This window comes from Natrix helvetica, assembly GCF_964273705.1.
Source record: "Natrix helvetica genome assembly, chromosome: 11".
Taxonomy (NCBI): domain Eukaryota; kingdom Metazoa; phylum Chordata; class Lepidosauria; order Squamata; family Natricidae; genus Natrix; species Natrix helvetica.
In genome coordinates, this window is record NC_138562.1 from 12,473,445 (window position 1) to 12,493,803 (window position 20,359).

Here is a 20,359-nt window from a genome sequence, read left to right on the forward strand (position 1 = left end):
CCCCCACAGTGATTATTTCTCATTGGTCTACTCATCAAAAGCCAAGCATCGGCTGGGTGGAAAAAAGACATGAGTTACACAAAAAAGCTTTTCGGTAAAATTTAAAAAGAGGGCTTTGGGATTGTGGGTGCATATGCATGCTTGTGATTTAAGTCTACATCATGGTGAATTCCTCAGAGAACACCCAAAGTACACATCAGTGCCTGTCTTCAGATTTGCAGATTATTAAAACATGCTCAGAGCAATTCTTATCTTGCCAATTTTACGATGGGTTTTTAGCAATGTTGGCTTCCATCCTCTATTGTGTCCTGACAACTGAAAAGGGGAAGTTTTCCCCTGTCCATTGGTGTCCAATTCTAGGAGGTGATGCTCGTCTCAGTTTCTTAGCCAAGGGAGTCAGTATTGTCCAAAGACACTTCTGTGGTCATGTGGCCAGCATGACTGTATGCCGAAGAGCATGAAATGTGGTTACCTTGCCACTGAAGTGGTACCTATTTATCTGCTCGTATTTGCATGCTTTTGAAATGCTAGGTGGGCAGGAGGTATGGCAGGAACAGGAGCCCATGCCATCAAGTGGGTCTCAAACCAAGACTGTCAGCTTTTCAACTGACAAACTATTAGAAATTCTGTTTATATATAGCACCACAAAGCAAAGAAACAGTACAGTCACCATGTGCTTTACTGCTCAACTATATTAACTGAGTCAGGAAACTCTACTTAGAACAAAAGAGCATAGAGTGTATACCATAGATGCAAACTTGTAAATACTGCCATCTAATGGCTGAATACTGCTGTAGTTGTTGCATAGAAATACATTCGTACAATGAATTCCAACACAAGCTCAGCGCCTTTCACCAAAACCAAAAATGTTGTCTGGATTCAAAGTTTCATGACTGTTCCCCCTTCAAACATCACAATGCACGCAGAATGGAAGAGCTCCATGTTTCTTTATACAATCCGCGTGCAAGTTGATTTGTTTTGTATTGCCATGCTCGTCTCCCTGGCATCCGCAAGTCGTTTGAAGCCAACGGATGGAAGGATGTTTAACACAGGAGACATTTTCCATCCATGAGTCACTGGCACCACATGCCATGTCATTAAAAATGGACACCTTTAATCCATTCAATTTTTCCCCTCCCCAATACAAAAAGGCAGCCTCTGGGGAGGAAGGAAGATCAGAGGAGACAAAAAAAGAGGCTGTTCTGTCTCTTTTCATGGGGGCTCCGTCAAAATTAGAAAATGCTAACATTTAGAAAATGTTAATGTTTTGCATTGCAGGAAATCCTCCTATACGGTGCACAATTAACTACCATATTTTGGGGGCTATAAGACGTACCGGTGTATAAGACGCACCACGATTTTGAGGAGGCAAATAAAAAAAAAGTTTTTGCACTCTGCAGGACTCCCAAACCCTCTGCACGCTTCATTTTTTGCAAAAGAAAGGGGGGACATGCAGAGCTTTGGGGGGCTGGTAGAGTGCTCCTGGGGGCTGGGAGGGGGTAAAAACAAGCAAAAATGACCCATTATTCACTCATTTTTACCCACCCCAACTCCCAGGAGCACTTTGCAAGCCTCCAAACCCTTCTGCATGTCCATTTTTGCAAAGCGGGTGGGGTTTCAGGAGGCCAAAAATGCTGTATTCAGTGTATAAGACGCACCCAGATTTTCACCCTCTTTGGTGGTGGTGGGGGGGAAAGGTGCGTCTTATACTCCGAAAAATACAGTACTCGGGAAAAGTGGGGAAGCAAATAGATGAGGGGGGGAAATTGCACATTAACTCTTCAGCTCTGCCATTGCTGATTTTTTTTTCCTCCACAAGGCCAGTTGAGTGTCGGAATTTCTAGCATTGCTAAGAGGGCGTGATCCGTCCAAGGCAGCGATGAAGAGATGCTAGAATGTCTCCTTAATGTTAAAACCCTTTCCTGCTGCATCATTTCACTCTTTTTTCCTTTGAAGCCTGGCTAGATGGAAGCTCGCTAAAATAGGAGGGGGGGGGAGAAATGCATTTTCTTCAGCTGTGCTAGAAGGGGCAATCGACAGAGCTTAAAACCTGCAAATGAAGTGGAAAACTGCAACCCCGAAGGGAGAATTCTGAAGCTTCCCAATTGAAAAGAAAATTGCAAATCCCATTTGACGTGACCATTACGGGGGTTCCGGGTCTAACCAGAGGCATCTGGTGTGGGAGGAGGGAAGGGGGAAAGTTAAAGAGATTGGCGTGGAGAAAGAAAAGATACCTCTATGAACGCCTGCACTTAAGGAGTGGAAAAAAAACTGAAGCACAGGAATTGCTGAGCATAGTGGAATGAAAGCAAGGTCCTGCTGGATATTTTAGCAGGCAGTCTGGTTAAGAACTATGCAGCCAATGGTATTGGGATTCTACTCTTGTCTCAAGAAGGGGGCGCAATGGCTCAGCAGTTAAAGACACTTAGCTTGTCAGCTGGAATGCTGACAGTTCAGGTTCGAGACCCACAGGATGGTGTGAGTTCTTGTTCTTGCCTCAGCTCCTGACCACCTAGAAGCTCAAAAGTATGCAATTGTGAGTAGATAATTGATAATAAATGAACTTGTTTGAAGTTTATTAAAATAGCCTTGAATCCTATGGTGGCAGTGCCTGCAAAATTGGAAGAATGGCGCAGCAGGAAAAAGAAACTGTAACATTGCAAATGATTATGTTTGAAATTCAAAATCTATTAGTTGTGACAGAGAGAATTGAAAGGAGATTGGAGAATATGGAATACAAAACAAAAAAAAATTGATGGAAAAACCGAGGATGTTTATCAAATGAAGAATGTGGAGGACAGAGTTCAAAAAATGGAAGAAAAAGATGAGCAAAGAGATAAGAAAACTGTGGATACTGACAACAAAGTGAGTGTGGTTGGTAATGGCAAGAGCGGAATATGGAAAGGGGAGATAGATGGATTGGAACTCTACCCCAGACTTCAAAGCACAGAAGAAGAAAAGAGAGAAAAATTGACGGAGATAAGGAGAGAAATCTTGACAGAAGCACAAGTGATAATAAAAGATAAGCTGATGGAACGAGCAGATGTTGGGTTTCGAGCTTTTATGAGATACGAAGGGAACAACATGTTGCCAAGAGAAGTTCATACAAGATTTATTAAGAAAGCAACTAGAATATTAATGCTACAAATGGCAAGAGATATAAGACTGCACTATTACTGGAAAGACACAGGTTGATGCAATGAAAATGTATAATAAAAACTAAGCTAAATTTAGTTTACTAGTAGTATGTCTAAAATGAAGTGACAATAGCTATAGTTAAATAATGATTAATAATGATAACAATACATATAGATATATTAGTTTGATAATTTGAAATTTTATATAAACAACACAGGGAGAATATGAGAGGGGGTTTAAAAGCTTTACCTAGAATATGTTATAAAGATGTATTGCGATTGGACGATTTTAGGATGATTTAATAGAACGTTCTCATGTAATCCTATTCTAGATTTTGAATATTATATATAAAAGGATGTAAAAACAATTATAGTCAAATTAAGGTTGAGATATAATAATCGTGATATACATGAATACATGTGAATTTAAAAGATGTGATTTGATATGAAAAGCAGGTGATGACTATGGAAGAGATGCATGGAAATACTGTAACCAACTGAGACACTTTCTACAATTTGTAATGGAAGATGGGTTTTTTATTTTTATGTTTGTTTGTCTTTGTTCAAAAATAAAATAAAATAAATAAATAAAATTGTTTTTTAAAAAAAGAATCTGGCCTTCTGAAGAGCAGTCAGGGTTGATCTCCTCTAGGACTGACCGGTTGGATCACCTTGCAGTCCAAGGGACTCTCAGGAGTCTTCTCCAGCACCAGAATTCAAAGGCCTCCATTCTTGGAAGGTAACAGCGTTCCATGCGCCTTTGGCGTTTAGTCATGCTGGCCACATGACCACAGAGACGTCTTTGGACAGCGCTGGATCTTTGGCTTCAAAACAGAGATGAGCGCTGCCGCCTAGTCAGGAACAACCAGCACATATGCGCAAGGGGAACCTTTACCTTTAATCAAGCTGCTGCAACTAAATAACTCATCTTCATAAATACGTAAAGTTGGCTGTCTGTTGCACAGTTCAGTTTTCATCTATTCAGATCAGCTTCTGTTGAAGAGCTCAAGGTTCCAAGAACTGATCCCAAGGGATTAAAGCAAAGGGCATGGCGATGTTGCTTCAGCTCAGGGAGGAGAGGCGCATGCACAGGTGCGTGTCTCTGTCTGTCTGGGTTAGCAAAGGAGCGCACAAAGGAATCAATCTATCTTGCCCTACCGAAAGAAATAAATTGCAAGGAGCCTAAGAGCTGGAGAGATGCCTGCTTTGATCTAAGAGCCTCAGCCGAGAGATGAACCTCAATTACCAATAATAATGTTAGGACAGACAAGGCAACTTCAAGGCAAATATAGCTCTTCGACTTCAAAAGGAGAGGAGGCTGTAAAAAGCAGCTGCCACCCTACGCATGACAAGTTGGCAGGTTCAGGGCTGTGCAAATCTGCAGTTAAATCCCAACAATGTCTCTGGTTAAACTCTAGGAGCTCTCGAAGGGCAAAATTAATAGAAAGTGCAGAAAGGCAATGGCCCAGGCAGGCAGGCAGGCAGGCAGGCAACTGTCCTCATTGTTGTGTTGTGGTCCACTGTCAGGCTGCGGAGCTGGCAGCAGAGTCGGACAGTGAGGAGGTTGGGGAACAACATGGACCAATCCTGGAGTCTGGGGAAGGCTCGGATGAGGGCTCTGCGTCGGAGGCAGAGAGGGGGCCAGAGCCATCTGGGAGTTATGTGCTTCCTCCGGAGCCTCCAGAGTCAGACATCAATGAAGCAGAGGAACAGGGGGAGCCTGTTCCCAATGTGTGCATGCACAGAGCTGCCAGAAGGTAATAACAGTTAAGACAAAAGGGGTGACTCGGGGGGGTAAAGCTTGGAGATGATTGGCCCCTCACATAAGACATAAAGGAGGATCAAAGGCATGTGAGCCTTTGCAGGAAGCAACTTTGTTTGTTCTGGTCGGTTTAAAGTCCGAAGCTCTGTTTCGACTCAGTGCTCGGTGTGGCGCCTTCCTTGCAAAGCTAATTGCCAATTACGTCTTTGGCAGCATTTCAAGGGACATAAAGGTGGGTGCTTATCAGCCTTATCCCGAAAGACTTTGGCAGACTTCTGCCAGACTCTTTGCAAACTATTTGTGACTCATCACAGGCTGTGAATGAACATAATTCACAGCCATTGAAAAGAAAACAGGGTTTGGGGGACTAAGTGTGTGCTTTTTACTGTATCAGGAATCCTAGGTCAGAAAAGCATTACTGGATGGCGTCGCAAACTTGGAAAGCAGGTGAAGGTTTTCTGAACAAGAGGGCGACATCCATAGCTCTGTTTCTTTTGCCGTTTTGGTTTTTCAACATTAGAAACGGGCCTTGCTCGAGCCTTTCTCGGTGAATCCGGTTCTGCCCCCCCCGTCTTAACGTCTGTGCAAAATGGCTGCAGAGATGAGAAGCAGCAGCCTTTGGTACAGGTTAGCGTCAAGAAATTGTATGGGTGATTTCCCCCACCCACCCATCCTGTAATTAAAACCACAAAGATGCAGAAATTGCAATCCAACAGATGGAAATAGAATTCCCTCAAAGGCTGACCCAATTTCAGTACTTCATTTAAAAAAAAAAACATTTTCCTCCTGGCATTTTGAGGCATTGCCTCTTCTTTCTTCTTTTGCCTGGTCTGTCTTTCAGTCTTTCTTTCTGTCTGATTGTCTGTCTGTCTGTCTATAATCTCTCTCTCTTTCTCCCCCACTTCTCTCTCTCATCTATCTGTCATATCTATCTATCTATCTATCTATCTATCTATCTATCTATCTATCTATCTATCTATCTATCTATCTACTGTGTCTGTCTGTCTGTCATCTATCTATCATCTCTCCACCCCCCATATATATAATTAAAACTGAAGCAAGGAAGATGTAGTCTAGTCCAGATAAAATTTGCAGTGACTTAGGCATTTCTAAAAAATGTTTTAAAATGATTAGTGGTAATGATTCTTAGGAAGAAACACAGAAATACAGACAGACAGACAGACAGACACACACACACACACACACACACACAGAGAGAGAGAGAGAGAGAGAGAGAGAGAGAGAGAGAGAGATTGGATTACTTTTCCTTGTGTTGGTTTTAATTAGCACAGCATGCTTGCCTATTGATCTCTATATACACCAAAGGAAGAAAAGCTGAGCGCCAAAGAACGGAGACCTTTGAACTCTGGTTCTGGAGAAGACTCCTGCACTGAGACTCTTGGACTGCAAGGCAATCCAACCGGTGAGTCCTAGAGGAGATCAACCCTGACTGCTCTTTAGAAGCCCAGATCCTGAAGAGGAAACTCAAAGACTTTGGCCACCTGATGAGGAAGGAAGGACTCACTGGAGAAGAGCCTCATGCTGGGAAAGATTGAGGGCAAAAGAAGAAAGGGATGACAGAGAATGAGGTGGCTGGATGGAGTCACCAAAGCAGAAGGCGTGAGCTTAAATGGACTCCAGAGGATGGTAGAGGACAGGAAGGCCTGGAGGAACATTGTCCATGGGGTCGCGATGGGTCAGACACAACTTCGCAACTGACAACAACAACAACATATTACCAAACAGGATCCCTTTGTAGAGAGAACTTCACAGAACATCTGGAGACCAAAGAGCCATCCTTTTTTGTTTCGAACAACTGCCTGGAAAATCCACACATAAACACTACCCCCCAAATGATAGTTTTGAAAACATCAAACTCTTGATGATTTAAGTCCTCACTGGCATCACGTCTGCTCATTTCTTTGATCCCCTGGACCAAATCCAGTCTCCCAGGGGAAAAGGTCTTTCAGAAACGCAGCTAAAAGCCAAGAGGCAGTTAGAGTGAAAGACTTTCACACAGAGGTTGGGGACGAAAGTGCACCTTTGATCCCTTTCATCTGCCTTGCTTTTGATCAGGAAATGAAAGGAATGTACCACTTTCACTGGCATTTCATAGGCCACGACCCTTGGATCTACGGAACGGATGCCTCCCCAAATGCAAGATTAACCTTGCAGAAGGGATCTGAAAGCAGAAGATGAAATGGGGTGAAAGGCATTCAACTGGAGAACGGAAGACACTGCGAGGTTTGAGGAGCAAATGGGCCATTCTTTAGAAGGGAAGAAACAAGGTGGAAATTGATGTTTTAACAGGTTAACAGAATTGGAAGGAATCTTGGAGGTCTTCTAGTCCAGCCCCCTGCTCAAGCAGCAGACCCTACACCATGTCTGACAGTTGGCAGTCCAGTCTCTTCTTGAAAGCCTCCAGGGATGAAGCTCCCACAACTTCTGAAGTCAACTTCCGTTCCATGGGTGGATTGTTCTCACTGTCAGAAAATGTCTCCTTATTTCCAGGTTGAATCTATCCCTGATCGGTTTCCATCCATTATTCCTTCTCTGGCCTTCAGGTGCTTTGGATAATTGCTTGACTCCCTCCTCTCTGTGGCAGCCCCTCAAACATTGGAGCACTGCTATCATGTCTCCCCTAGTCCTTCTTTTCATTAAACTAGACATCCCCAGTTCCTGCAACTGTTCATCGCATGTTTTAGCCTCCAGTCCCCTAATCATCTCGGTTGCTCTTCTCTGCACTCTTTCTAGAATCTCAACATCTTTTTTATAGTGTGCTGACCAAAACTGGATGCAATACTCTAGGTGTGCTCTTACTAAGGCTTTATAGAGTGGTACGTTTCAACTAAATGGAGTTCTCTGAATATGAAACCAGCAGGATGAACACAGTTTCCCTGTGCATTTCTATAAAGCATGTTACTGCAGTGGCACATGGTCATCTTCTAGTCAATAGGCTCCAGGGAACAATATATTCTTCGCTGAACTTTAAATGCTATGCCTCTTCCTGACACTTCGGGCTGGGGGCTGCTGATGGCTTTTCATTAATTTAGCTTTACAGCCTCCGCTCTGGCCAGCTCAGGCCACACACTGCAGCCTTTTAGTGGCTGAGATGTGGGCGGCCGATGGATGGGTGGAGGGGAACGAGATCAATATGCCTTGCACAATGAGTGGTGTTTGGAAATAAAATTGCTGCAAACAAAGATCAAATCCTTTCGCCAGCAGGAAGATCAGCAGAGAGGGCATTGGCAGAAGAAAAGGCTGACTAATGCTGGTTCAATCGATGGGATATTTTCTCCCAAGGCAGCAACATCAACAGAAGTGGATGGGGAGATCATTAGCTGGGATCCATATTGCATGTCTGTTCCCTGCATCCCGAGTCCATTCAGAATCCAGAACCTGAAGACGGAATACTGCCAGTGTGATGATGGAGGAGGAGGAGGAGGAGGAGGAGAAGGAAGAAGGAGAATGAAGGAGGAGGAGGAGGAAGGAGAGGAGGAGGAAGAAGGAGGAGGAGAGGGAGGAGTAGGAGGAGAGGGAAGGAGGAGAAGGGGAAGGGGAAGGAGGAGGAGGAGGGGGGAAGGAGGAGGAGGAGGGGAAGAGAAGGAGGAGGAGGAGAAGAGGAGGAGGAGGAGGGGAAGGAGAAGGAGGAAAAAGGAGAAGGAGAAGGAGAAATCCATTCAATCCTGTCCGACTCTTGATGATTCTCTACGCCAGGTCTCTCCAAATCTTCCGATCTTGCACTACTTCTTTGAGTTGTTCTATACTCTGGCTGGTGTCAGCTTTGATGGTTTCCAGTCACCACGTTCTTGGATGGCCTAGTTTCCTTTTACCACTAATTCTTCCAAACATAATTGCTTTTTCCAGTGAATTTCCCCACATGATACGGCCAAAGTTTCGTGATTTTGCCTTCTGGGGACACATCTGGTGTTTTGGCCTGTAGTACTTGCTTGTTGCTGGTCACCGTTGCTGTCCGAGGAATATGCAGGAGCCTTCTCCAGCACCAAAAGCTCAAACAAGTTAAATTTCTGTCTGTCTTGTTTTTTCTAAGGTCCAGACTGCTAATGTAATCTGCACTTTCTCCTCCATTTTAATTGTTCAACCAAGGCTATTTCTGACGTCAACATTCACCTTCTTCCTTGCTGTTCCCACTTCTGGTCTTTGATGGACATCTGTCCATTGAAGAGATCAGGAGTCTGTGCAGATTGTTCCTCCTGGCTGGGTGCAGGGGGATCTTTCCACACCCCGTACCCACTCAGTTTATTTACTCTTTTCGATTCTTTGCGAATTCTAGGTTGCAACGTAACCGTGAAAAATTGGGTGTGCTCCCAGTTAATTATGCATTCTCATGTTCATTTTTGGAATTAAACCTATTTTGATTTATCAGGGACGTAGTGGCTCAGTGGCTAAGACACTGAGTTTGTCCATCAGAACGATCAGCGGTTGGGCGGTTCGAATCCCTAGCCCGGCTTAATGGAGTGAGCTCCATTACTTGTCCCAGCTTCCGCCAACCAATTCATTCACAAAGAATTAAAGCATCTAAGAGAAACAGGGCTGGAGAGGAATTGCATGAGAGAATGAGGGTGGCAGCAGGTAGATGACAGAGGAGAGGTGGGATTCCCTTGAGAAATAAAGCTGAACCTCATATTGAATCGGTTTTCCGCTGTCCTAAATCATGATCTCTATTTCCATTATTAAAAAGAAGAAGAAGAAGAAGTGACATCTTGTTCAAGGAACCACTTCTTAATTTAGTAACTGAGCATCAATAAGCCATTAAGAAGAAACTAATTGCCGTGGCTTCTCCCCGGGCATCACCTTGGTAAACAAAGCACTGAGATAATTCCCTATTAATTGTTTTGCATTTGGAAGCAGTAAGGCAGGATAATTCTGCCTTGCTGTTCCAGTGCACTGAATGAAATCTCCGTGATTAGGAGGACTCCATTCTTCTTGCTTCAAATAAACCAGGGAGGGAAAAAAGCAATCGCTGGTTTTCAGGGAGTGAAAGCTAAGGATCGTGGGGTGCGTAGAAAATGCAAGAGGTGGAAAGAAGCCCCCCCCTTGAGAGCACTACCGTATTTTTCAGAGTATCAGACGCACCTTTTTCCCTCAAAAAAGAGGGTGAAAATCTGGGTGCATCTTATACACTGAATACAGCATTTTTTACCTCCCGAAACTCCGCCCCCTTTGCAAAAATTGTCGTGCATAGCCTTTAGGAGGTTTCCAGAGTGTTCCTGGGGGCTGGGGAGGGCAAATCATTTTTGCCTCCCCCCCCCCGGCCCCCAGAAGCACTCTATAAGCCTCCTAAAGGCTATGCACGCCCGTTTTTTTTTTTTTTACAAAGAACAGGCCCGTTTTCACAAAAAAATGGACCATCTTTTTTGCTCATTCCCCAGCCCCCAGGAGCACTCTACAAACCTCCTAAAGATTATGCATGCCTCTTTTTTTTTTTTTTTTTACAAAAAAACGGGGCCGTTTTTGCAAAAAGCTGGTCCTTTTGGGGAGGTCTGCAGAGTGCAAAAACCTTTTTTTAAAATTTGCCTCTTCAAAATCTTGATGCGTCTTATACTCCGAAAAATACGGTAAATAGAAATGTTTGGCATCCTTGGAGATCCTAAAGCTAGGTTGTCACATTTTAAATTCAGTTGGGTTAACAAAACAGAACTGTCTTTGATTACCCCTAAATAGGTAAGGATGGCCTAACCTTACATCATACTAAAACCACCTAGGGTAAACCACACACAATTGCGGTGGCGCAGTGGTTAGAGTGCAGTACTGCAGGTGATTTCTGCTGCCTGCCGGCTGCCTGCAATTCGGCAGTTCGAATCTCACCAGGCTCATGGTCGACTCAGCCTCCCACCCTTTCGAGGTGGGTAAAATGAGGACCCAGATTGTTGGGGGAAAACAATAGGCTGACTCTGTAAACCTCTTAGAGAGGGCTGTGAAGCACTGTAAAGCGGTATATAAGTCTATAAGTGCTATTGCAATCCCAACGATCTCACCTTGGCATGTTGTATGAACACCAACCAAAGACTTCCAAAAATTTATTTATTTATTTATTATTCATGCTTCTAGACCGCCCCCTCTCCCAAAAAGGGACTCGGGGCGGTGTACAGTCCATGCCAAATATATCAAAATACAATAAAAATTGAATATGTACAGTTGGAATGGAGGAGGTTAAAAATGGAATTAAAAGAACTGTACAAAGCAATATATATAAATATAGGATTTTGAACCCCTAAAACACACACAATAAGTTAAAAACAATACCCCTAAAATAACCAGTTAATACATTTGCCAGGAGGGACAGTTGTAATTATGCCAGGCCTGCTAATCGGAATCACTTGACCAACAAAGAATATCGTCATCATGTTCATTCTCCTCTTCCTCTCCCCCCATTTCTACACACACACACTTCATCTGATCTCCCACCCACCCCCATCCAGGTACAGAGTACCAACACACCCTCGCACGTACCTCCACCTGCTGACAGATCTGTATCAGTTTGGCCATCTGGTTTTCAAGCTCGCTATTGCGCTTAACCAAGTTGGTGAGGTTCACCTCCAGAGTTTGCTGCCAGCATCGAAAGAAAAGGGGAGACAAAGGAAACAAAAACAAAGAATAAATATCAACATGCCACAGAGATTGCATAAAGCTAACCAAAGTTTCCTAACAATTTCAAATTCAGGGTCGTTGTCAGGCACCAAACAGCCAGAGTGAAGCTTCGAAATGACTGATTTATTGCTCAAGCCTATGTACAGGAACCTGCTCAGACGAACAATTTGCACCTGGGTAAAACTACAACGGCATTCAAGACTTTGTCCTCTTGTGACTATGTAGAGATTCTAAACTGGTGCCCCACTTGATGCCTCCCCCTGACTCTGCCAGCCTCTCTCCTGCATCAGCAAATCTAGGATAGTCACTGTTATAGAATAAACTTCTTGAATCCAGCCCTGTAACTGGTCTCCATTGATTGTTTGCTTTTTCTAAGGAAAGAGAAGGAGGGAGGGAGGGAGGGAGGGAGGGAGGGAGGGAGGGAGAGAGAGAGCTCTGCAGGCTTCTTTCCATTCACATGTTAAGTAGCTTTTGTGTACATTTGTGTGCATGTCTAGTTTAAGGAAAAGAAGGACTAGTGGTGACATGATAGCAGTGTTCCAATATCTCAGGGGCTGCCACAAAGGAGTCAAATTATTCTCCAAAGCCCCTGAAGGTAGAACAAGAAGCAATGGGTGGAAACTAATCAAGGAGAGAAGCAACTTAGAACTGAGGAGAAATTTCCTGACAGTTAGAACAATTAATCAGTGGAACAATTTGCCTCCAGAAGTTGTGAATGCTTCAACACTGGAGGTTTTTAGGAAGATGTTGGATAATCATTTGTCTGAAGTGGTGTAGGGTTTCCTGCCTGAGCAGGAGGTTCGGCTAGAAGACCTCCAAGGTCCCTTCCAACTCTGTTATTCTATTCTATTTTCCTTATAAGGGTCATCCTCCACCATCATTGGCTGAACTACTGTGATGTAACAGCATGTTTCCAAATGAGCTCAATTCACAGCAAACCAGGTTCAGAAAGCGACATTTTTCTACATTTTTTCCAGACCTGAAGGTTCATAATCAGTCTGGGAGGAGACTAAGAGACACACGCAGGCTCAAGTAAACTATGGTTGAAGATCTAGGAAACCATCCTGGCTTCAAAGTCAAGGAAAAGGGAACCAAGAGGTCAAATGCAAGAGTATAAAAATCATCAACAAATTGGAAGCAAAAATCTCAGCGTTGGCTGTTTCTGATTGACAATATTCCTTGAAGACGAAGGCAGAGTTTTTTCTGGCCCAACCCTAACACACGAGATTCCCTTAACTGGCTTTGCTGGGAATCACTTGGGCATTGCCAGTGCTGGTTTTGCATAAATAAGCTGTAGACTCCTTGATCGAGAGACTTTGGGGACCAACAGTGCGATAGGAAGTCTGTGTATAAATGCAGGCTAAGAAACAGATCCAAAAGGAGGTCATAGCCAGGGGAAAAGAGAATAGGAGCTGCAATGGTGTTGAGGGAGGCACCTTTGGTATCTTTGAAAAAGCACCTTCGGGAGAGGCCGAAAGGCTCCCAGAAACACCCACTGTGACAGAAAAGTTCAGAAGACTAAAACAGAAGAACTCGGAAGCTGCTTAGCCCAACTTATTGGTGTTCCTATGTTTAGCAAAAAAAAAAAGATTATGTGCAGTTCTATTCCTCCAGGAAAGAAAGAAAGAAAGAAAGAAAAACCCCAATAATAATAATGGTCTCCCATTTATTGCTGCAGAAATTGCCCTGCGTTCATGGTTTGCTGCATCAGTAAATATTCAAACGGCAATTTTATTCCTCTCCTCCTCGCCCCCACAAGCGAGCAGCGTGTGGACTTTGCCGCTCGCCTTTCTCCATTTAGTGTGTATTAAACAGGAAAATAAATACGGTTTGTGCTATGGCAATCTCGCGTTCCGTTTTCACTTTGCTAACTTCATTTATTTCCCCTGTGACCTAGCAAAGCTCGGCTGCTACAAGCCCATTCTTTCCTTCTTTTCTTTTACTTTATGTATTATTAAAAGGTAATCTGATATCACAAAGATGCCAGTTGATCCAAAGATGTTTAGGACATTTTCGTCACACTTTAACCACCCAATTTTTTGAATGCCGACTTTGCAACTGCTATCATTCCTATAAAAGCACTTTACTCTGTATCGGTGTTTATGTGTGTGTTCATGTTTGTGTGCATATATATTTGTGTTTGTGTGTGCATATACTATATATTTGTGTGTGTATCTATATCTATATTTGTGTATTTGTGTGTATCTATATTTGTGTATTTGTGGTTGCATATCTATTTGTGTGCTTGTGTGTGCATATACTGTATATTTGTGTGTGTATCTATATCTATATTTGTGTATTTGTGTGTATCTATATTTGTGTATTTGTGGTTGCATATCTATTTGTGTGCTTGTGTGTGCATATACTGTATATTTGTGTGTGTATCTATATCTATATTTGTGTGTGTCTAAATTTGTGTATTTGTGCGTATCTGTATTTGTGTGTATCTATATTTGTGTATTTGTGGTTGCATATTTATTTGTGTGTTTGTGTGTGCATATACTTTATATTTATGTGTGTATCTATATCTATATTTGTGTATTTGTGTGTATTTATATTTGTGTGTATCTATATTTGTGTATTTGTGGTTGCATATATATTTCTGTGTTTCTGTGTGCATATACATTTGTGTGTGTACCTATATTTGTGTATTTGCGTGTGCATATATGTCTTTCTGTGTGCATCTAAATTTATATTTGTTTGTTTGTGTGTGTATCTATTTCTATATCACACACCTACAGACAAAACGCGTGTGTCTGTTATTGTATTGCATACCAACACAATAAAAGTATACAAAGCAAAAAGAAAGAAAAAGGCAATGAAAACATACAATTACACCTCCCATCTTTTCTTCTTTTTATCAAATCATTTCCATCTCATTCTTTTTCTCCATCCGTTTCATTCGTTTTCAATCCCCAAACCCCAAAATCATCAATTCCATCTTTTTTTCAATAAAAAGTTCCCAGTTCTTTAAAAAAATATTTGGTCAGCTTTGCCCTTTTCTGCAAATTCCTTTAACTTTGTGCCTAAGAATAACTAATCATGTAGTAGGACACTATGACTATTATCCTTCTCACCTTTCCTACTACCTACTCCTATTAGTACCTTAGGACTATCACTTGTTGGCTGTGTCTTATGATTATGATGGTATCTTATGATTTATTGTTTTGTTGTTTTTATATACCCCGACAGTTTATGCACTGGAGACAAATTCTTTGTGTGTCCAATCACACTTGGCTGATACAGAATATTCTACTCTATAGTTTATTCTTCTTTACAATCTAATCTTCCACTGTAGGTATTTCATTGCTTTTCCAATCCTCTTAAGATACTTTTGATCCCTACTTGGTGACACCTTGCCATCTATTCACCTCTCTAGGATATGAAACAAAAGGGAAAAATCTGACATGTGTTTCTATTTATGTATTTATTCAATTGCATCCTGCCTTTATTGTGTTTAGAAATAACTCAAGGCAGTGAACATACCTAATATTTCTTTCTCCTATTTTCTCCACTGCAACAACCCTGTGAGGTAAGGTGAGGGAGAGGAACTTGCCCAAAGTCACCCAGCTGGCTTTCATGACTAAGACAGGACTAGAACTCACAGTCTCCTGGTGATTGGATCAAAGTCACCCATCTGGCTTTTATGCCTAAGGTGAGACTAGAACTCACCATCTCCTAGTGATGGTGAATTGTCCAACTGGCTTTCATATCTAAGGCAGGATTAGAACTTTCGGTCTCCTGGTTTCTGCCCTAATACCTTAAAGTTAAATGTAACGTTTCCCCTCGCACATATGTGATAGTTGTTCCCGACTCTAGGGGGGCAGTGCTCATCTCTGTTTCAAAGCCGAAAAACCAGCGCTGTCCAAAGATGTCTCCATGGTCATGTGGCCAGCATGACTAAATGCCGAAGGCGCATGGAACGCTGTTACCTTCCCACCAACGTTGGTTCCTATTTTTCTACTTGCATTTTTACCTGCTTTCGAAATGCTAGCTTGGCAGAAGCTGGGACAAGTAACAGGAGCTCACCCCGTTAAGCGGCGCTAGGAATTCGAACCATCGAACTGCCAACTTTTCTGATCGACAAGCTCAGCGTCTTAGCCACTGAGCCACTGCGCCCCTTAACTAAACCTTAGCTACTAGAACAATACTTAACTACTTAACAATACCTTAACTACTAGACTGAACTGCCTCTCGTTTGCAAAAATTGAGCATTTCTTCCAATTTTTGAAGGAGCCTTTGGCTTCATGCATGCATACACAGGTGCACAAACACAAACACACACTCATATCAGGAAGTTGCAGAGGCACAAAGAAGCCAGCTTTCCCACAACCTCACATATGCATCACCATCTGAAAGACACACAAATAGGATCAGGAAATCAGATTTAACATCTGTACAAGTAGGACCACCTCAACATCTCCATTGGGAGGAGAAGAACAATGGCCTAATTTATCAAGAAACTCAGTGCAAACAAATGCCAGGGCCCTGTTTGCCAAGCTTCGGTCACAAATTTAGACTGCAAGGAAACAGGAAAGATGCTAACACACAATGGTATCATCATCTCTTTATTGCTTGGTGCAATCAGCTCAAATTGTCATTTCCCCCCTTTCTCTGCTCATCTCTTTCCTGTCTCCAAGTCCTGTGTAATGTAGTTCCATAAATGAAAGTTGGCTGTAAGTCATGACTTGACTGTTGATGGTTTAAGATGCCTTAGATCAGTGCTTCTCAACCTTTGTCATGCTGGCTGGGGAATTCTGGGAGTTGAAGTCCACAAGTCTTAAAGTTCCCAAGTTTGGACACCCTTGCCTTAGACTCTCTTTCTACAACAAGGACAAGTCTACATCTTTTTCTCTTCCACTTCCATCCACCCCAGGGTTGAAGAGAAAGAGAGATAGCCCAAGAATACCTGGGAATTACAGGTTTTTTAGATATCATAATTCTGAATCAATCTCTCCCCCTCCCCGTGCCCACCTCCCTCTCTCATACATTTCCAGAGCATAGATTGTACAGAAACTATCTATCTATCATCTATCTATCTATCTATCTATCTATCTATCTATCTATCTATCTATCTATCATCTATCTATCTATCTAATAATGGATCTAGGGGTTTTCAGCTTTCTCCCAGAGACGCCTAGTGATTCCCTCCATGCACAAGTCAATCACTAGACTTGTGATTGTCTAGGATGTAATTCATTTACAACAACACATTCTCAGCCTAGCTGGCTAGAGAATTCTAGGAGTTGAAGTCCACCCATCTTAAAATGACCAAGGTTGAAAAACACTGTTCTGACCCAGGAATATTTATCAGCACGAACCTTATCTCGCTTGGAGAGCTGCCAGATAGCTAGTTTCCAAACACAGGGCAAGGCAAAACTTGGCACAGAGTCTCTTATAGTCACAAACAGAACTTTCCACTCTTGAAATGACCGAATGAATGAATGTTTTCCAGAAAAAGCCCACTCCCCGTTCACTCCTCTTTTGTTTCCCTTGGGAGGGGCCAATCACCTCTAAGGTGTGGTTTTATTCCCAAGTCAACCCTGCTTTAGTTGTTCTTGTCTTCTGGCAACTGTTGTGTATGCGGACACTGGGAACAGGCTCCAGCTGTTCTTCTACCACACTGCTGTCTAGCTCCCACTCTGCTTTCAATGCAGAGCCCTCATCTGAGCTTTCCTCAGCCCTCAGGACTGGCCCATGTTCCCCCCCAACCTCCTCACTGTCCGATTCTGGTGCCAGCTTTGCTGGCCGCTGGTGGGCCACAACAAACACTGCCTTAGACTCATCCCACAACAAGGAGCAATCATCTAAGTCTACATCTTCTTGACTTCCAATTCCATCCACCCCCGCCTGATGATCCAGGTTGAAAAGAGACACATAGCCCAAGAATACCTGAGGGTTACAGGTATGCCATCCTTGTAACACAGCATGGATAGACCCATTGGTGCCTTCCAGTTATTCAACTTCAAGTTTTCAGTTCTGACCTGTCCGGCAATGACAAAGGGATTTTGGAGCTGAAGTCCAAAACATAATGGGAGACACAAGGTTGCTTCTGCCCAAGTCATATGTTCACATGATCAAAATTCAGGTGTTTGGCAACTGGCACATATTTACGATGGTTACAGTGTCCCAAGGTCATGTGATCACCACATGTGACCTTCCCAGCCAGCTGTCAACAAGCAAAGTCATTTAGTTGTTCAGTCTTCAACTAAACAATGAAGGAACACACGCTTAATACATAAGTAAAATATGTACCACATATTTTACTTATATATGTGTATGTATGTATGTATGTATGTATATGTGCGTGTGTGTGTGTGTGTGTGTGTGTTTTATTTGTGCTGATAAATAAATAAAGGGAGACTAGTATAGATCCATTTCAAGCTATTTAGCTCTCATCAGCTAGCCATACCCTTACTGGGATTTGAGAGCTAAATAGCTTGAAATGGATCTATACTAGTCTCCCTTTATTTATTTATCAGCACAAATAAAACACAAATATAAAAAAAGGCAATATTAAAAATAAAAATATGGTTTTCTGTAATGAGCCGGACAGAAAGAGGGAGTAGTGAGCTTCCTCCCATATTTGGGCATACCAGGGGTTGTAACACAAATACATTCATATATATATGTACTTCACATCACAATTACATAAGCATGATTAATGTAACAAATATTATTAATAGTACTATTATGATTTGTATTTAAATGAATGCTATCCAGATCCCTCACTGTTCATGTAATGATATTGATGCATATAATAATAATAATAATAATAATAATAATAATAATAATAATAATAATAATAATAATAATAATAATAATAATAATAATAATAATAATTTAAAAAGACAAGCAAAGTCGATGGGGGAAGTTGGATTTATTGAACAACCACATGATTCATTCAATAACTGCAATGATTTGCTGAACTCCCATGGCAAAAATGTCATAAAATCATGAATGTCTCACTTAACCACCTTGCTAACAGCAGAAACTTTAGTCATAATGCTGGTTGTAAGTCAAAAACTGGCTATATTTGGTCATATTAATGAGATAGTCAGCATAAACATTTAATTAATTAAGGAACTTCCCCTATCCTCATTTGAACAGGATCTAAGCAAACCAATGCACACCAGCCGATTCCTAGACTTTTGCTATCATGTTTACTCCCAACTCAGTGCTATTAAGGTCATAATTCGGCTAAAAACAGAGAATGTTTCATTCCCTAATTATCTCCCATTTGCCAGCTTGGCAGCTCAAAAACTTCAAGCTTGGAAGTGGGGCAGATTCTCCTTAATGCAGCTAATGAAGGAAAATTAGCAGGGAGATTTCTCTCGCAAGCGAGTTGCCAGACGTGCAGAAATGTGCAAGATTGCTCTGCAAGGAACCAGCTTTTCTTCCCTGGCAGCTTCTTAATACATGTTTCGGTTTTGCAAAGGAGTCTTTTATGCGGAGCATCAATTAACAGAGAGCCAACCCCACGTCAATGAAAAATAAATCTCCCGCAGTGCACTAGAGGTGCCGATGTGTTTTACACAAATCATCAATCTCTCTGATTTCTGTTGTGGGGAATCTCAAATAAAGGAATTCTCTGTAGGCAAGAAAAACAAAATGCACAGGTACAGTATAGGTGGTACTTTGTTCAATAGTAGTAACTGTGAGAGGGATCTTGGAGTCCTAGTGGACAACCATTTAAATAGGAGCCAGCCATGTGCAGCAGCTGCCAAAAAAGCCAACACAGTTCTAGGCTGCATCAACAGAGGGATAGAATCAAGATCACGTGAAGTGTTAATACCACTTTATGATGCCTTGGTAAGGCCACACTTGGAAGACTGCATCCAGGTTTGGTCGCCACGATGTAGAAAAGATGTTGAGACTCTAGAAAGAGTGCAGAGAAGAGCAACAAAGATGATTAGGGGACTGGAGACTAAAACATATGAAGAACGGTTGCAGGAACTGGGTATGTTTAGTTTAAGAGAAAGAAGGACTAGGGGAGACACAATAGCAGTGTTCCAATATCTCAGGGGTTGCCACAAAGAAGAGGGAGTCGAACTATTCTCCAAGGCACCTGAGGGTAGAACAAGAAGCAATGGGTGGAAACTAATCAAAGAGAAAAGCAACTTAGAACTGAGGAGAAATTTCCTGACAGTCAGAACAATTAATCAGGGGAACAACTTGTCTCCAGAAGTTGTGAGTGCTCCAACACTGGAAGATTTTAAGAAGAGATTGGAAAACCATTTGTCCAAAGTGGTGTAGGGTTTCCCGCCTAAACAGGGGGTTGGACTAGAAGATCTCGAAGGTCCTTTCCAACTCTGCTATTCTATTCTATTCTATTCTTTTTTTCCTGGTTCACGTGGGAATCTGTGGTCGTAACTGAATACATCCTAAATCAGGGGTCAGCAACCCATGGCTCTGGAGCTGCATGTGGCTCTTTCACCCCTCTGCTGCGGCTCCCTGTCGCTCAAAATATGCGTCACAACCGCCAAAGGGCGACACCCGGCAGTACTTGATTTATTGAGCTTTTTGGGCCTCCGGTAGGCCAACTATGGATAAATCCAAGCAAAGAAAAGTTTCAGAAGAAAACAGAATGTTTAAAGGGTAAATTCATTTGCTTTCACTGCTGACCAGACTGGTTTACCAGTATGCTTAATATGTGGTGAGAAATTGGATCTATGGAGTGTTAGTTTCATTTGAGATGTCAAAAGGGGTTTTGTGGCTCCCGTTTTTTTTCTATTCTGTGGGAAACGGGTCCAAATGGCTTTTTGAGTGTTTAAGGTTGCCGACCCCTGTCCTAGTAATTGACTTTTGCATACAGAGAAGCATTAGGCTTCCCTGCCACTGATAGCTC

General features: G+C 42.4%; 1 protein-coding gene across 2 annotated transcripts in view; it reads right to left on the reverse strand.

The window, feature by feature from the left end:
* The window catches only part of MID2 (midline 2), a 205,449-nt gene that overhangs the window by 42,610 nt on the left and 142,480 nt on the right, over window positions 1-20,359 (reverse strand). For both annotated transcript variants that reach the window (XM_081964109.1, XM_081964108.1), the window contains exon 3: window positions 11,374-11,469. In XM_081964109.1, coding sequence (XP_081820235.1) covers window positions 11,374-11,469 — 96 coding nt within the window. The remainder of the gene's footprint in view (window positions 1-11,373; window positions 11,470-20,359) is intronic.